This window comes from Eptatretus burgeri, unplaced genomic scaffold (assembly GCF_056783735.1).
Source record: "Eptatretus burgeri isolate ZD-2024b unplaced genomic scaffold, Ebu_testis_v1 Ebu_testis_scaffold_44, whole genome shotgun sequence".
NCBI classification, from domain to species: Eukaryota; Metazoa; Chordata; class Myxini; order Myxiniformes; family Myxinidae; genus Eptatretus; species Eptatretus burgeri.
In genome coordinates this window covers 5305-21128 of record NW_028221994.1, presented here as the reverse complement: position 1 = coordinate 21128, position 15824 = coordinate 5305, and the positions used below count along the sequence as shown (strand labels likewise).

General features: G+C 47.1%; 1 protein-coding gene across 3 annotated transcripts; it reads left to right on the top strand.

Annotated features, from left to right (window-relative positions):
* The first annotated feature begins 164 nt into the window (after window positions 1–164).
* LOC147007703 (uncharacterized) lies at window positions 165–15542 on the top strand. 3 transcript variants are annotated; one of them, XR_015053963.1, is made up of 4 exons: window positions 165–242; window positions 9970–10169; window positions 10415–14671; window positions 14917–15542. XR_015053963.1 is itself a non-coding variant. In XM_085866571.1 (4 exons), exons 1-3 carry the CDS (start codon window positions 10034–10036, stop codon window positions 14537–14539), a joined length of 342 nt encoding a protein of 113 aa, XP_085722697.1. In that variant the 5' UTR covers window positions 8790–10033; the 3' UTR covers window positions 14540–14671; window positions 14917–15542. The 3 variants fall into 3 exon arrangements, 1 of the variants encoding a protein (XP_085722697.1); XR_015053964.1 differs by lacking the exon at window positions 165–242 and adding an exon at window positions 8782–8895; XM_085866571.1 differs by lacking the exon at window positions 165–242 and having other exon boundaries at window positions 8790–10169; window positions 10415–10552; window positions 14472–14671.
* The last annotated feature ends 282 nt before the right edge of the window (window positions 15543–15824 follow it).

The following is a 15824-nucleotide window of genomic DNA, read 5'->3' as shown; positions in this document are numbered from 1 at the left end:
CGGAGCCGGAATTGAATGGTGAATGGAAATCCCATCCATGACATGTTACCCTCCCTCTTACACATGTATGACATCATTTTATACCTCATCACATCATTCATCATTCAAATCCTCTTTAATCTCGTTGAAAACAAATCAGATGAAGATTTACTTGTGGTGATGGGCCTCTGCACCGACACACACTGGCCTCGATGAATCACTGTATGAGAAGGCAAGAGACTTACCTTCGCTTTCAGAGGAAGGTATGCTCACTGATGCAACACCTTCCCTGTGCATCACCAGGTTGGGAGTTTATAGCTTGTCCTGTACCAACCTCATTTCAGGTCAAATTATGTTCAATATAATATTTGCAGACGTGAAGGGTGAACTTCGTTCCCACTAAACTACTTGGCTGTTTGTAAAGCAGAGTTGGTGAGAGTTTACCAGGAAACTAATTAATTCTGCTCGATGGATGGAAGTCACAAGTTCAAGATCAAAGTTTGATCCCAAAATATTTTTTAACGAAATTTTGACCTGAAGCTGTGACTTCGACCTTTGACCTGCTGTAAGAACTTTTATGAAACCATTGTCACGGGATAGGTGCGTTTGTACCGATTCTGTTTATCTGTTTTGGTAAAATATCGTAAAGGTAAACCTAGTGTTGGTTTAATGGTGAGGGTCGTGGACCTGGTTTACTTGGGTCCTGAGTTCAAATCCCGCCTGGTTGTTGAATGAATACCGGGTGGGGTTGACTCAGCTTGTCATCCTTCTGAGTTTGGCAAAGTGATACCTGCTTGCTGGGATGATTGAGCCGTTTGAGTATCCTGTGTCAGAGTGGTCACCTGTCCAGGATTGTGTCCAATAACCCAGGAGACTGCTGTAGCAGCACTGATGCTCTCTCTGCACAGAGTGTGGTCTTCATGGATGGATCATAAAGGACACGTTTAACAACATTTCCCATCACTGAGGGTCAGGGACGTGAATTCTGATGAGCACCTGCCTAATTAAATAATTTATCGTTCATGATAACCTCTTAATTGAGGAAAGTGTGAATATGTAATGGATAAAGCGTAATTCGTGTTTGTTTACTTGTTTACCAGCAAATACTACCTGTCGCTTCGTTGATGGGAATATTCAAGGGAACAGCAGGTCGGGGAAGAGGGGGTGGACGAAGGAAAGGAGGAATGGGAAGGATAGAGGAGAGGAGGGAGGTGAGAGGGGAAGAAAGAGAGAGGAGGGAGGTGAGAGGAGAAAAGGGAGAGAGGAGGGAGCGGAAGACAGAGGAGGATTGAGGGGTAGGAGAGATAAGGATAGGGTGAGTAGAGAGAGGGATGGGATCGGAGAGTGACCAAAGGGGTGAGGGAGAGGGATAGGGATGAGAGAGATGGATAGGGGTGAGAAAAGGGGGAGGGGGAGAGGAGGAGGGATCCAGGCAGATGTAACGCCGAGTTTAACAACCTTCTGGGAGACAACACACATTTATGAATCACCCTGTCTGTGAAACACTGGGATGACACTTTATAGCAAGGTCGGGATTCAAACCCAGGCGAGACAGCTCAGGGCGATCATGCATACCTCTTGGCGATCCTGCCGTGATCTGGTAATTGATTGCTGTTGAGGGAGGGGGAGGCGGAACAACGGGATGGGAAGGCAGTGATGTGGATTTTTTTAACCCACCTTGTTGTGATCGTTGTCCTCCTGAAGGATTCTAACTGGCCGATTGTGGAATCCTATTTGACTTCAGACAGAGTTTAACGTTTGTCCGATTTAATTATAAAATCCTACAAAAACCCTATCGACACTGATAAAACTGATGTCCACACAAGTCCTTCCTTGTGAAACAATTTATTTTCTAATTACACACCATACACTTCTCACCCTTGTACAATGAACTTAAGAATCCCTATTTGTTGCAACATTATTTGGTTCTATTTCATTTATTCTTACTTTAGTTAACAGTTCGACCAACCCAATTCAATTCACCTCTACATTACACCAGAGAGTTTTATTCTAACTTGGTACTTGGTCAGTTCCAAGGAGTACAAGCCACTGAGAAACTATACTTCCTCACGTGCTTGCACTCCAAACTTTGAGATTTCAAAGCGTTTTATACTTTCGTGAGAGAGAGGTTGTGGGATATTCACCCAGACTGTAGACGTGTCCTTCAGACAAAAAGCCACTTCGTACATTTTCTAAGCAAAGGTTCATTTATCAGCGCGGTCACTCTGCTCCAGAACAACACATTTCTTATCATTTTGGGCAAAAGTCTTTTGGCCAGAAATGACAGCCAAATCAACTTGCAGCATAAAGGTTACATTTCTGAAACTCCATTTGTTGCAATTTAAAATACATTAATATTGTTACGTCTGAGGGGGGGTATGCATTCAAAGGGTAATTAGGATGTTTAATTAGCTATGCCATGCTGTTCGAGTTTGCCAGGATCTCGATGTAATAAGTAGAAATTCAGTGGTGATAAGTTGTCTGGTGAATGTCCATTTCTTCAAGGGGGAAATGATAATTGCCACGTAATTAGATAGGAGACGGGATAGGGTAAGTGTGTCTGCATAAGCCCTGTTAGTATTCCCTGGAGGCTTGCCGTGACGTCACGGGACAGTGCTGCGGATGGCTCCGCCCCGTGATCACGATTGGCGGAAGGTGACGGCGGAGGGCCAATAAAACGGCTCGATTGGAAGTGACGAGGACTCGAGGATAAAAAGGTTTTGTTCGGGGAAAACGGGTGGGAGGAAGAAGATCGGTAAAGAAAAACCGTTTTGGTGGAGGCTGTTGTGCTGGGAGCGTGCTGTTTTGTTGCGCTGATTCGATCCTGGATTCATCGTGTCTCGTGGCCTTGCTGTGCCTCGTGCTTCACTTCGGTTGGCTCTGGGGTTCTGCTGGCTCGAAGTACAGGGTCGAACGGCGGGCGGACCTGCCTCCCTCTCCTGCTCGCAACTTGGCGCTAGAACTGGCTCCCTGGCGGTTGTGAGCGGACTTGGGGCCGACACCAGGAGGTCGACAGCACCACGGTGTCTCCTGCCCCTGACGAGCGCAACGCCAGCTCGTCCGACGCCAATCCAGGGACTGTTGCGTCTACACCACCGGCCAGCCTGACCACCAGGACCAGCTACGTTTTGTGTGTGTGTGTGTGTGTGTGTGTGTGTGTGTGTGTGTGTGTGTGTGTGTGTGTGTGTGTGTGTGTGTGTGTGTGTGTGTGTGTGTGTGTGTGTGTACCTGGCGCCTTAGAGGGTTTGAGATTTGTATATCCATTGGAATTGTTTGTGTTTTCCCCACGCCCGAACCCACACCACCATCCCGTCGAATCGCCCCGGATCCCTCCTCTTGCCGAGTCTTATTATTTCTGGTTAGAGAAATAAACGTTATTAACTCAGTGAAAAGCGACTCGTGCCATCTTCCTCGTCCCGTTTGCGGTAGAGCGATTAAAACCGCCATCTTTGGGTTATAAAAAATAAACCGCCTCCATCGTTTCGGCTCATTCTACGTTGGCGGGACTGTTCAAGTCCCGTGGACGTCACATTGGTGTCCGGAGTGGGATGTTCGAACTTCTCTAAATTATATTTGGTATCAGGAGAATATACCAGGACTAAAATCTCGCCACAAATTGGAATATAAAAGTACTGCAGAAAAGTGCGCGAGCGCGGGAAAATTTTGGCGGGAGTTTTCAAATTAAATTTAATTGGCGGCAAACGGGACTTCTGCACCATGGCGGATGTGCAGATGTTTGAGGAGGAAGGCCACGTGTCTGGCAGCGAGTCGGGGGAAGGAGGAAGAGACGGGGGTAGGATTGGAACCTCCCCCATTCCAAGCGTGGACCGTGCTTCATCGCCCGTAGCGGGACCGGCAGCGCCGGAAACCGGTGCGATGACGATCCAGACACTGTTGGAACGTTTAATAGCGGACATGACGGTACAAATGGCAAATCGATTTGTGACACAGAGGGCAGAAATGACGGCACAGAGGGCAGACATGACGGCACAAATGGCAGAAATGACAGATCAATTGGGGGTAATGGGGGTTCAGTTGGGTGCACGGATTGATTTAATGAGGGATGAATTGGGGGAAAAGATGGAGAAAATGAAAACTGAGATGCAGGAGTGTGTGGATGTTAAATTGGGGGAAATACAAAGTAAATTCGAGGATAGATTGGAGGAAACAAAGGTAGAAATTACATTGGAGGGGCAAAATATACGAAAAAAATTGGAAGATAAAATTGATGCAACGAACATTCGGGTTGATAAAGTGGATGAAAGCCTGGAACGTCATCGTGCCTATGTGGATGCTCGTATGCAGCTGCAAGTAGAAGAGTGGGGAGAGCTAAGGAAGCAAGGGATGAATTTGGCGGAGGAGGTAAAAGGATTGGAGGCTCGTTTGGACGAACAAGATAAAATTATGAGCCAAGATGAAGTCTTGGATAAAGGCCTGGAAGAGCCGTCTTTTGTAAGTAGAGTGTCCGGGTTGGTTGAGGAGCAGCTACAAACTCGCGACAGAGCCTTGGAGGAGGTTGTGCGGGCCCAGAAGATCCTGCGGGAAGAGGTGAATCGGTCCATTCAACGTTTGGAACAGGAGGCAAAATTGACCCATGAGACCCTCACCACAAAACATCTTTGGCCACAGTGGGCTCCGAAATTGGATACGCAGCCACAAGGGTGTTTGATCCCTGGGCTGGATTCGGACAAGGGAGAAACTGAGAAGCGGGCCACCGTAAAAGTGATCCCCCTGGTAAATTTTGACGGGTCAGGGAGCCTTGAAGCTTTTCTGACGCAATTTGAGTGTATTTCCCGACTAAAAGGGTGGAATGAGCAGGAACGTACAGGGAATTTGGTGGCAACGTTGCGGGGACCAGCCGCAGATGTGTTAAACGTGATCGCGGAGGGGATGTTGACCAGCTCCCACATTTGCGAGGCGTTGAGCCGTCGGTTTGGGTTCGCAGCGAACTGTGATCTGGTGCGGGCCCAGCTCCAGCACCGCAGATTAAAGCCGGGCGAGACAGTGCAGGAGCTGGCACAGGACATTTACCAATCAGTCAGGATCGCGTCTCGGGACCTTACAGTGGAGGCGTGGGACAGACTGGCACTTGAGAAATTTTTAGCTGCTCTTCCTGACCTTGAGGTCCGAGCGCTAGTGGAGCTACAGGATCCACCCACCGTTCACCGAGCGGCTGAGTGCGCAGCCAGGCTGGCTTCGTGGAGGCGGCCGGGTCGGATGTCAGAGAGGCCATCGGTGACGGTCCGACAGGCGGAGATTCAGGATCAAGGAGAGGGGCTGGGAGAAATTGGCATTACCCAAATGTTTCAGGAAATTTGCCAGAAACTGTCAAGTTTGATAAGGGGTAATTCGGTAGTTGGTGCGCCAAAGCGGCGGGGTCCAGCCCAGCCAATAGAGCAATTCGATTATGGCCGAGGGGGTCCGGAACCGGAAGAGACATTACACCGATACCCACGGGGGCCTTTTATGGGGAGTTGTTTCCGGTGCGGGCGAAGAGGACACATGCAACGATATTGCCGGTACCCGGCGATGGAGGGACCCTCCAATAGACTTTTAGACTCGGAGAGGATGAATCCTCCTGCTGAACCGCCAGGTCTATCCGAGGTGCCCTGACCTTGGTCGAGTCCGGAAATCACTGTCGGGGGTCGGGGAAACTAGATCGGGCTGAGCATATAGGGCCATGCTCGGCTGCTGAGATTGTGGCAAAGTGCCTCCTTTGGTGAAAATAGTGAATTGTGGGAAAATTGGCATGGGTTTGTAAGTTCTGCTGGGTTTTAGAGTGACAATAGGGACAGTGGGTAATTGGTAACAAAGCTGCACAAGTGGCTGTCCAATGGCTAGTGCATGGATCGGGTGAGGAGAAGTGCTGTGTGAGTTGTTTCAAGTTAAGAAGTGAAATGTATGGTGCACACATTGATTTTTTTTATTGGACATGGTGTGGTAACAGGGAAGGTCATGGTCGGTGAAGTGTTAGAAATGCAGGTGTCACATGTAAGGCCGATGGGGTGGGGGAGTTATGTGGGTTTTGTGGGTGGGGATGATGTGCTTGTCCGCAGGGATTGCTGAAGCTCACGGTGAGCGGGAATTGCGACCCCCTTCAAGGAGATTCACCCCTGGTGGCAAATGGTGACAGTGTCTGGAGGCAACTGGAAGAGGGTCTGGTTGGGCGACCAAGGCGGGTAGGACCTTGGCGACCCAGGAGGGCCAGAGGAGCCAGTGAGACCCCTTCCAGTCTGTTGTACGGGGTTAGAGCTGATGGCTACCAGGGGGGTGGGAATCAAAGGGAGCGGGGGCGGAGAAACGTCCGGGTTGGACTAAAGCTTACCTGTGGGCATGGTTGCACCTGAGATTCCCCCATTATCTTGTGGTAACCCACCCCACGGCCATGACGGGATTCAGCCTGCATCATTAAAATGGGGACCATGATCTAGAAATGTGATGATGACCATGGTGTGAGTGTTGTGAAGATGTGTGAGTCCCACTCGATCCCGCACAACTTGACATGTGCAGCAAGGGCATGATGTCCGCATAATTTTGAAGTAAATTTGAAAATTGGCTCCCCAGGTAACGCTGGGTCAATTAGCATCCACTGGGGGACGCGGTCAAGTGTAAATATTCCGTGAATAGTGTCGTTAAGGCTTAGAGTAGGAATGTAAAGTATAAGTGTTGTGTTTTTGTGGAACCTTTTGTTTCCCCTCCCCAGATCACTGGAAGAGTGTTGGACAAGAGCGATGATCCAGAGGATGGAGTGCAACTTCGCTCAGTGCTCTCATGTGATAGAATAAAATAAAAAATAAATGAATGATTGTTTAGGCAAGGATAAGGCCATAAGGGGTACATTAAGCAGGATAGGTAAGTTTGCTGCGGCTTGCTGCCCATTGCCCCTCCTACTTTATTTCGTTAGGTTAAATAGGTGTGAGTCAGTAAGTGTTAAGGCTGGTACGGTAGCGCCTGTGATATACCTTGCAGGAGCTGCGGTACCAGAGGAGGGGGCAGTGTTACGTCTGAGGGGGAGGGGGTATGCATTCAAAGGGTAATGAGAATGTTTAATTAGGTATGCCATGCTGTTCGAGTTTACCAGGATCTCGATGTAATAAGTTGCAATTCATTGGTGATAAGTTGTCTGGTAAATGTCCATTTCTTCAAGGGGGAAATGATAATTGTCACGTAATTAGATAGGAGACGGGATAGGGTAAGGGTGCTGCGTAAACCCTTTTAGTATTCCCTGGAGGCTTGCCGTGACGTCACGGGACAGTGCTGCGGATGGCTCCGCCCCGTGATCACGATTGGCGGAAGGTGACGGCGGAGGGCCAATAAAACGGCTCGTTTGGAATTGACGAGGACACGAGGATAAAAAGGTTCTGTTCGGGGAAAACGGGTGGGAGGAAGAAGATCTGTAAAGAAAAACCGTTTTGGGGGAGGCTGTTGTGCTGGGAGCGTGCTGTTTTGTTGCGCTGATTCGATCCTGGATTCATCGTGTCTCGTGGCCTTGCTGTGCCTCGTGCCTCACCTCGGTTGGCTCTGGGGTTCTGCTGGCTCGGAGTACGGGGTCGAACGGCGGGCGGACCTGCCTCCCTCTCCTGCTCGCAACTTGGCGCCAGAACTGGCTCCCTGGCGGCTGTGAGCGGACTTGGGGCCGACACCAGGAGGTCGACAGCACCACGGTGTCTCCTGCCCCTGACGAGCGCAACGGCAGCTCGTCCGACGCCAATCCAGGGACTGTTGCGTCTACACCACGGGCCAGCCTGACCACCAGGACCAGCTACGTTTTGTGTGTGTGTGTGTGTGTGTGTGTGTGTGTGTGTGTGTGTGTGTGTGTGTGTGTGTGTGTGTGTGTGTGTGTGTGTGTGTGTGTGTGTGTGTGTGTGTGTGTATCTAGCGCCTTAGAGGGTTTGAGATTGGTATATCCATTGGAATTGTTTGTGTTTTCCCCACGCCCGAACCCACACCACCATCCCCTCGAATCACCCCAGATCCCTCCTCTTGCCGAGTCTTATTATTTCTGGTTAGAGAAATAAACGTTATTAACTCAGTGAAAAGCGACTCGTGCCACCTTCCTCGTCCTGTTTGCGGTATAGCGATTAAAACCGCCATCTTTGGGTTATAAAAAATAAACTGCCTCCATCGTTTCGACTCATTCAATGTTGGCGGGACGGTTCAAGTCCCGTTGACGTCACAATATAAATTTTTCCCCCCACACCACCAAGCATGGCCCAAGTTCTCTGGCCAACCCCACAAGAAACTGCGAAAAATTGGGGTGGAAGTAGTGGTAGTAGTAGTGGTAGTATTATTAGTGGTCGTAGTATCAGGTCAGTACCTGGATGGGAAACTGCCATGGAAACACCGGGTGTTGTTGGCTTCTTTTTTTCTCCTGCACGGGGAGTCTTGTTTTGTTCCCTTTCAAGGAACTTCGACACAGGAAACAGCCATAAGGCCCATCAAAGCATGTGTCATTATTACATCCCTATCTTTGTTTGTCCGTTCTCTATCCTTTTTAAATGCTCAGCATCGCGCAAGGAAGCATCACATTCCAATTAAAAAATATTTAGTTTGACACCAGGACAGGGTTTGTTCCACTGACCTCACAGATTCAGAGAGGATACTCGAACCGTTATACCACCAAGCATGGCACAAGTTCTCTGGCCAACCCCACAAGAAACTGCGAATAATTGGAGTGGTAGTAGTAGAAGTAGTAGTGGTAGTCTTATTAGTGTCGTAGTACCAGGTCAGTACCTGGTCAGTACTTCTTGATACACAATGTTTTTGGTTATAGCATTGTCATTGTGGAACCCTTGTTTTGTGGTTGGTATAATTTGCACCGTAATGTCCGAGAACCGACGTGATCGTGAGAAGGCAACATATAGCTGACCGTGGCTGAACACCGGCTGTGGAAGATATAACCCAACTTCATCAAAGGTTTGGCCTTGCGCTTTGTTTATAGTCATGCAGTAGCTGACTCTTTCTGGAAACTGTTTTCTTTCAAGAATGAATGGCAAGTTCACATCTGATGGGGCAAATTTGATTCGTGGTATCAACACATAGTCACCTTTGTTTGCCCCAGTTAGGATCTCGGCATCTAGATCATGGGTGTGGAGATTCCTAACAATCAGCCGTGTCCCATTACATAACCCTCTTTTTATATCTCGGTTACGTAAGACCAAAGGACACAAAGCCAAATGCAGTAACCGTTTTTGGCACGATTTCACTGTTTCAGAACCATTTTATTTACTTTTTTTGTACCATGCACCTCATATGGTCTTTGAGATAATGTAAGCCGAATATCACGTTACTCGAGCGCAGAACAAAGTCGAAGATAGCGCGACACGAAACCACAAACTCGGAAATAATATAAAAGATATATCATTTGTCGATTTCCAACCTGTCCGTGTTTGGTTTGGCATTGGTTTCCTTCTGTTGGTTTGGCATTGGTTTCCTTCTATTGGTTTGGCATTGTCAAAGAGATCAAGAGATAACATTGATGTTTTGCCGAGGGCGTGCTCCCCGCTCAGTTAACCACGTGACCTCGAGTTAAACGGAATAATTCGACGGTGGACACTGGAACTCGTGGTTAACTTGGTGGAGTTCGTGGTTTGAAAACAACCCACCGAACCACAACGTTAATTGTGAGTGATGACCCCAGGTCCGGTTCGACCGAGGACAACCGGGGATTAATCCCCCCTGAGTGACGAGCTGGTGTCTCCGTACCCGTGGCCGCAACAATACATTCCCACATTCCCATATATACTCCGTTATGGAGGGAAGATTGTCGATAAATACAAAAACATAAAAGAAAGAACATTGATTGGTGTCGAGGAAATGATCGTCGACGAACTCGGACTCGATTTTTCACTTTCACAACACAATCTGAAACACAAACAATCCGTTGATACGAAACGTTCAATCTTTGTATTTATTTTAAATCATGGACACGTGATGTGGCGGGAACCAATCAGACACCGCGATCTCGCGGTTCGCTTTTTCCCCAAACAGCTCGCGCTCTTCACTCGGTTACCACAGCGTACCGTCCTTCACCTGACACGACGTGCGGTCCACCATGACCCGAGATCTGAGAACGAACACCCCGGGATCCACGAGCGGCTCCGATGGAGGATACGTGGTCGGTCCAGGAGGTTCTCCGGAAGACCGCGGGTCCATGGTCGGTTCACCCGAGGACAAGGAGTCCAGACCCGGTACGTGACGTTCACTCCGTACCGAGAACTTGCGTTTCCGGTGCTGATCCGTGCTGTGTACTAACACAGGAACTCATTGATTTAGTGAATGTCACGATGTCTGGAGCGGAGCCGGAATTGAATGGTGAATGGAAATCCCATCCATGACATGTTACCCTCCCTCTTGCACATGTATGACATCATTTTATACCTCATCACTTCATTCATCATTCGATTCCTCTTTGATCTCGTTTCCAACAAATCAGATGAAGATTTACTTGTGATGATGGGCCTCTGCACCGACACACAATGGCCTGTTATTGAGGACTGCAGTGGCATCTTCAACGTCCTCGATGAATCACTGGATGAGAAGACAAGAGACTTACCTTCGCTTTCAGAGGAAGGTATGCTCACTGATGCAACACCTTCCCTGTGCATCACCAGGTTGGGAGTTTATAGCTTGTCCTGTACCAACCTCATTTAAGGTCAAATTATGTTCAATATAATATTTGCAGACGTGAAGGGTGAACTTCATTCCCACGAAACTACTTGGCTGTTTGGAAAGCAGAGTTGGTGAGAGTTTACCAGGAAACTAATTAATTCTGCTCGATGGATGGAAGTCACAAGTTCAAGATCAAAGTTTGATCCCAAAATATTTTTTAACGAAATTTTGACCTGAAGCTGTGACTTCGACCTTTGACCTGCTGTAAGAACTTTTATGAAACCATTGTCACGGGATAGGTATGTTTGTACCGACTCTGTTTATCTGTTTTGGTAAAATATCGCAAAGGTGAACCTGGTGTTGGTTTAATGGTGAGGGTCGTGGAGCTGATTTACTTGGGTCCTGATTTCAAATCCCGCCTGGTTGTTGAATGAATGCCGGGTGGGGTTGACTCAGCTTGTGATCCTTCTGAGGTTGGCAAAGTGATACCTGCTTGCTGGGATGATTGAGCCGTTTGAGTATCCTGTGTCAGAGTGGTCACCTGTGCACGATTGTGTCCAATAACTTAGGAGACTGCTGTAGCAGCACTGATGCTCTCTCTGCACAGAGTGTGGTCTTCATGGATGGATCATAAAGGACACGTTTAACAACATTTCCCTTCACTGAGGGTCAGGGACGTGAACTCTCATGAGCACCTGACGAATTAAATAATTTATCGTTCATGATAACCTCTGAATTGAGGAAAGTGTGAAAATGTAATGGATAAAGCGTAATTCGTGTTTGTTTACTTGTTTACCTGGTTTGACACCAGGACAGGGTTTGTACCACTGACCTCACAGATTCAGAGAGGATACTCGAACCGTTATACCACCAAGCATGGCACAAGTTCTCTGGCCAACCCCACAAGAAACTGCGAATAATTGGGGTGGAAGTAGTGGTAGTAGTAGAAGTAGTAGTGGTAGTATTATTAGTGGTCGTAGTACCAGGTCAGTACCTGGTCAGTACCTGGATGGGAAACTGCCTGGGAACACCGGGTGTTGTAGGCTTCTTTTTTCTCCAGCACGCGGTGTCTTTTTTCGTTCCGTTTCAAGGAACTTCGACACAGGAAGCGGTCATTCAGCCCATCAAAGCATGTGTCATTATTACTTCCCAATGGTGGTTTGTCCGTTCTCCATCCTTTTTAAATGCTGAGCATCGCGCAAGGAAGCAGCACATACCATTTTGAAAATCGTTAGTTTGACACCAGGACAGGGTTTGAACCACTGACCTCACAGATTCAGAGAGGATACTCCAACCGTTATACCTCCAAGCATAGCACAAGTTCTCTGGCCAACCCACAAGAAACTGAGAATAATTGGGGTGGAAGTAGGAGTAGTAGTAGTAGTAGTAGTAGTGGTCGTAGTGCCAGGTCAGTACCTGGATGGGAAACTTCCATGGGAACACCGGGTGTTGTAGGCTTCTTTTTTCTCCTGCACGGGGAGTCTTGTGATGTTCCCTTTCAAGGAACTTCGACACAGGAAACGGCCATAAGGCCCATCAAAGCATGTGTAATTATTACATCCCTATCGTTGTTTGTCCGTTCTCTATCCTTTTTAAATGCTGAGCATCGCGCAAGGAAGCAGCACATACCATATCAATGTCTGGTTGTGTTTTCCTGGATGAGGGCGTGCTCCACCCATTGTGGGCGGATCCACACCCAAAAAATAGCCATTTTTAGGCGGTAGTTGGATTAAAAATCTATCTTCTCCTTGGGAATTGACTGAATGGAATGGGTTCTTCGGTATTTGAATAGCAAAATGAATTATTTAAAACTTGTCGTTGTCCGATTTTTCATTTTCGTCCCAAGGTCAAGGTCACAAGGTCAAAAACTTAGAAAATTGCGAAATTTGACAGAAAAATCATACGACTGCCCAAACTTTGAGAGCTGGGATGACAATATTTTTTATGCATAATCATGAGGTCATTCCCCACCTAAGGTCTTGAAACCATTTTGCTCTATCTCGAACACCTTGCCCGTGGTGCCCCCTTCAAATTTTGTTTTTATGCTGATTTCATCAAAGTTTGGAGAATCCGAGGAGTACGAAATGCCATATAGCTGAAATGACGTCATATTGTTCCTGGAATGTTCCAGAGGAAGTTTTGCACCAAAGGTCATACTCCTTGACCTTTGACCTTTTAAGGCCACAAAGGTCAAATTTTCAAAGTTGTGGGAATCGAACCGGGTTTTCGACCTTCTTCGACGAACTAACTCCAATAAGCTATAGCACGTATCCTGTTTCCTTATTTTAATGTCCACAACATTGTTTTGTGACCTTTAAAGGTTATGCAAAGGTCAAATTTTGAAAGTTGTTGAACGAAACCGGGTTTTCGACATTTTGCAGCTAATAACCTGTCACTCGTACCACATCATGTTGATCATTTTTATAACTTGGTCAAAAATCATCACATTGTCTCATCCTTGACTTCTGAAACAATCTACATCGTCAAATACCGCTCGTGCACCATTGTCGTCTTCAGATTTGTTTATTTCATTCTTAATGAGCATAACCCGTGCTCTTCGCGACATGTTGGGGTGGGTGTGTTTGAGAAAGGAACTGATGCAGAGTATCAGTGGTAATTTTACTTTAATGCAGTAAGTGGAATACAATGTTCAAAGTACTTCTTGATTCACAATGTTTTTGGTTATAGCATTGTCATTGTGGAACCCTTGTTTTGTGGTTGGTATAATTTGCACCGTAATGTCCGAGAACCGACGTGATCGTGAGAAGGCAACATAGAGCTGACCGTGGCTGAACACCGGCTGTGGAAGATATAACCCAACTTCATCAAAGGTTTGGCCTTGCGCTTTGTTTATAGTCATGCAGTAGCTGACTCTTACTGGAAACTGTTTTCTTTCAAGAATGAATGGCAAGTTCACATCTGATGGGGCAAATTTGATTCGTGGTATCAACACATAGTCCACCTTTGTTTGCCCCAGTTAGGATCTCGGCATCTAGATCATGGGTGTGGAGATTCCTAACAATCAGCCGTGTCCCATTACATAACCCTCTTTTTATATCTCGGTTACGTAAGACCAAAGGACACAAAGCCAAATGCAGTAACCGTTTTTGGCACGATTTCACTGTTTCAGAACCATTTTATTTACTTTTTTTGTACCATGCACCTCATATGGTCTTTGAGATAATGTAAGCCGAATATCACGTTACTCGAGCGCAGAACAAAGTCGAAGATAGCGCGACACCAAACCACAAACTCGGAAATAATATAAAACATATATCATTTGTCGATTTCCAACCTGTCCGTGTTTGGTTTGGCATTGGTTTCCTTCTATTGGTTTGGCATTGTCAAAGAGATCAAGAGATAACATTGATGCTTTGCCGAGGGCGTGCTCCCCGCTCAGGTAACCACGTGACCTCGAGTTAAACGGAATAATTAGACGGTGGACACTGGAACTCGTGGTTAACTTGGTGGAGTTCGTGGTTTTCAAACAACCCACCGAACCACAACGTTAATTGTGAGTGATGGCCCCAGGTCCGGTTCGACCGAGGACAACCGGGGATTAATCCCCCCTGAGTGACGAGCTGGTGTCTCCGTGCCCGTGGCCGCAACAATACATTCCCACATTCCCATATATACTCCGTTATGGAGGGAAGATTGTCGATAAATACAAAAACATAAAAGAAAGAACATTGATTGGTGTCGAGGAAATGATCGTCGACGAACTCGGACTCGATTTTTCACTTTCACAACACAATCTGAAACACAAACAATCCGTTAATACGAAACGTTCAATCTTTGTATTTATTTTAAATCATGGACACGTGATGTGGCGGGAACCAATCAGACACCGCGATCTCGCGGTTCGCTTTTTCCCCAAACAGCTCGCGCTCTTCACTCGGTTACCACAGCGTACCGTCCTTCACTTGACTCGACGTGCGGTCCACCATGACCCGAGATCTGAGAACGAACACCCCGGGATCCACGAGCGGCTCCGATGGAGGATACGTGGTCGGTCCAGGAGGTTCTCCGGAAGACCGCGGGTCCATGGTCGGTTCACCCGAGGACAAGGAGTCCAGACCCGGTACGTGACGTTCACTCCGTACCGAGAACTTGTGTTTCCGGTGCTGATCCGTGCTGTGTACTAACACAGGAACTCATTGATTTAATGAATGTCGCGATGTCTGGAGCGGAGCCGGAATTGAATGGTGAATGGAAATCCCATCCATGACATGTTACCCTCCCTCTTGCACATGTATGACATCATTTTATACCTCATCACTTCATTCATCATTCGATTCCTCTTTAATCTCGCTTACAACAAATCAGATGAAGATTTACTTGTGATGATGGGCCTCTGCACCGACACACAATGGCCTGTTATTGAGGACTGCAGTGGCATCTTCAACGTCCTCGATGAATCACTGGATGAGAAGGCAAGAGACTAACCTTCGCTTTCAGAGGAAGGTATGCTCACTGATGCAACACCTTCCCTGTGCATCACCAGGTTGGGAGTTTATAGCTTGTCCTGTACCAACCTCATTTAAGGTCAAATTATGTTCAATATAATATTTGCAGACGTGAAGGGTGAACTTCATTCCCACGAAACTACTTGGCTGTTTGTAAAGCAGAGTTGGTGAGAGTTTACCAGGAAACTAATTAATTCTGCTCGATGGATGGAAGTCACAAGTTCAAGATCAAAGTTTGATCCCAAAATATTTTTTAACGAAATTTTGACCTGAAGCTGTGACTTCGACCTTTGACCTGCTGTAAGAACTTTTATGAAACCATTGTCACGGGATAGGTGTGTTTGTACCGACTCTGTTTATCTGTTTTGGTAAAATATCGCGAAGGTAAACCTGGTGTTGGTTTAATGGTGAGGGTCGTGGACCTGATTTACTTGGGTCCTGATTTCAAATCCCGCCTGGTTGTTGAATGAATGCCGGGTGGGGTTGACTCAGCTTGTCATCCTTCTAAGGTTGGCAAAGTGATACCTGCTTGCTGGGATGATCGAGCCGTTTGAGTATCCTGTGTCAGAGTGGTCACCTGTCCAGGATTGTGTCCAATAACTTAGGAGACTGCTATAGCAGCACTGATGCTCTCTCTGCACAGAGTGTGGTCTTCATGGATGGATCATAAAGGACACGTTTAACAACATTTCCCTTCACTGAGGGTCAGGGACGTGAACTCTCATGAGCACCTGACGAATTAAATAATTTATCGTTCATGATAACCTC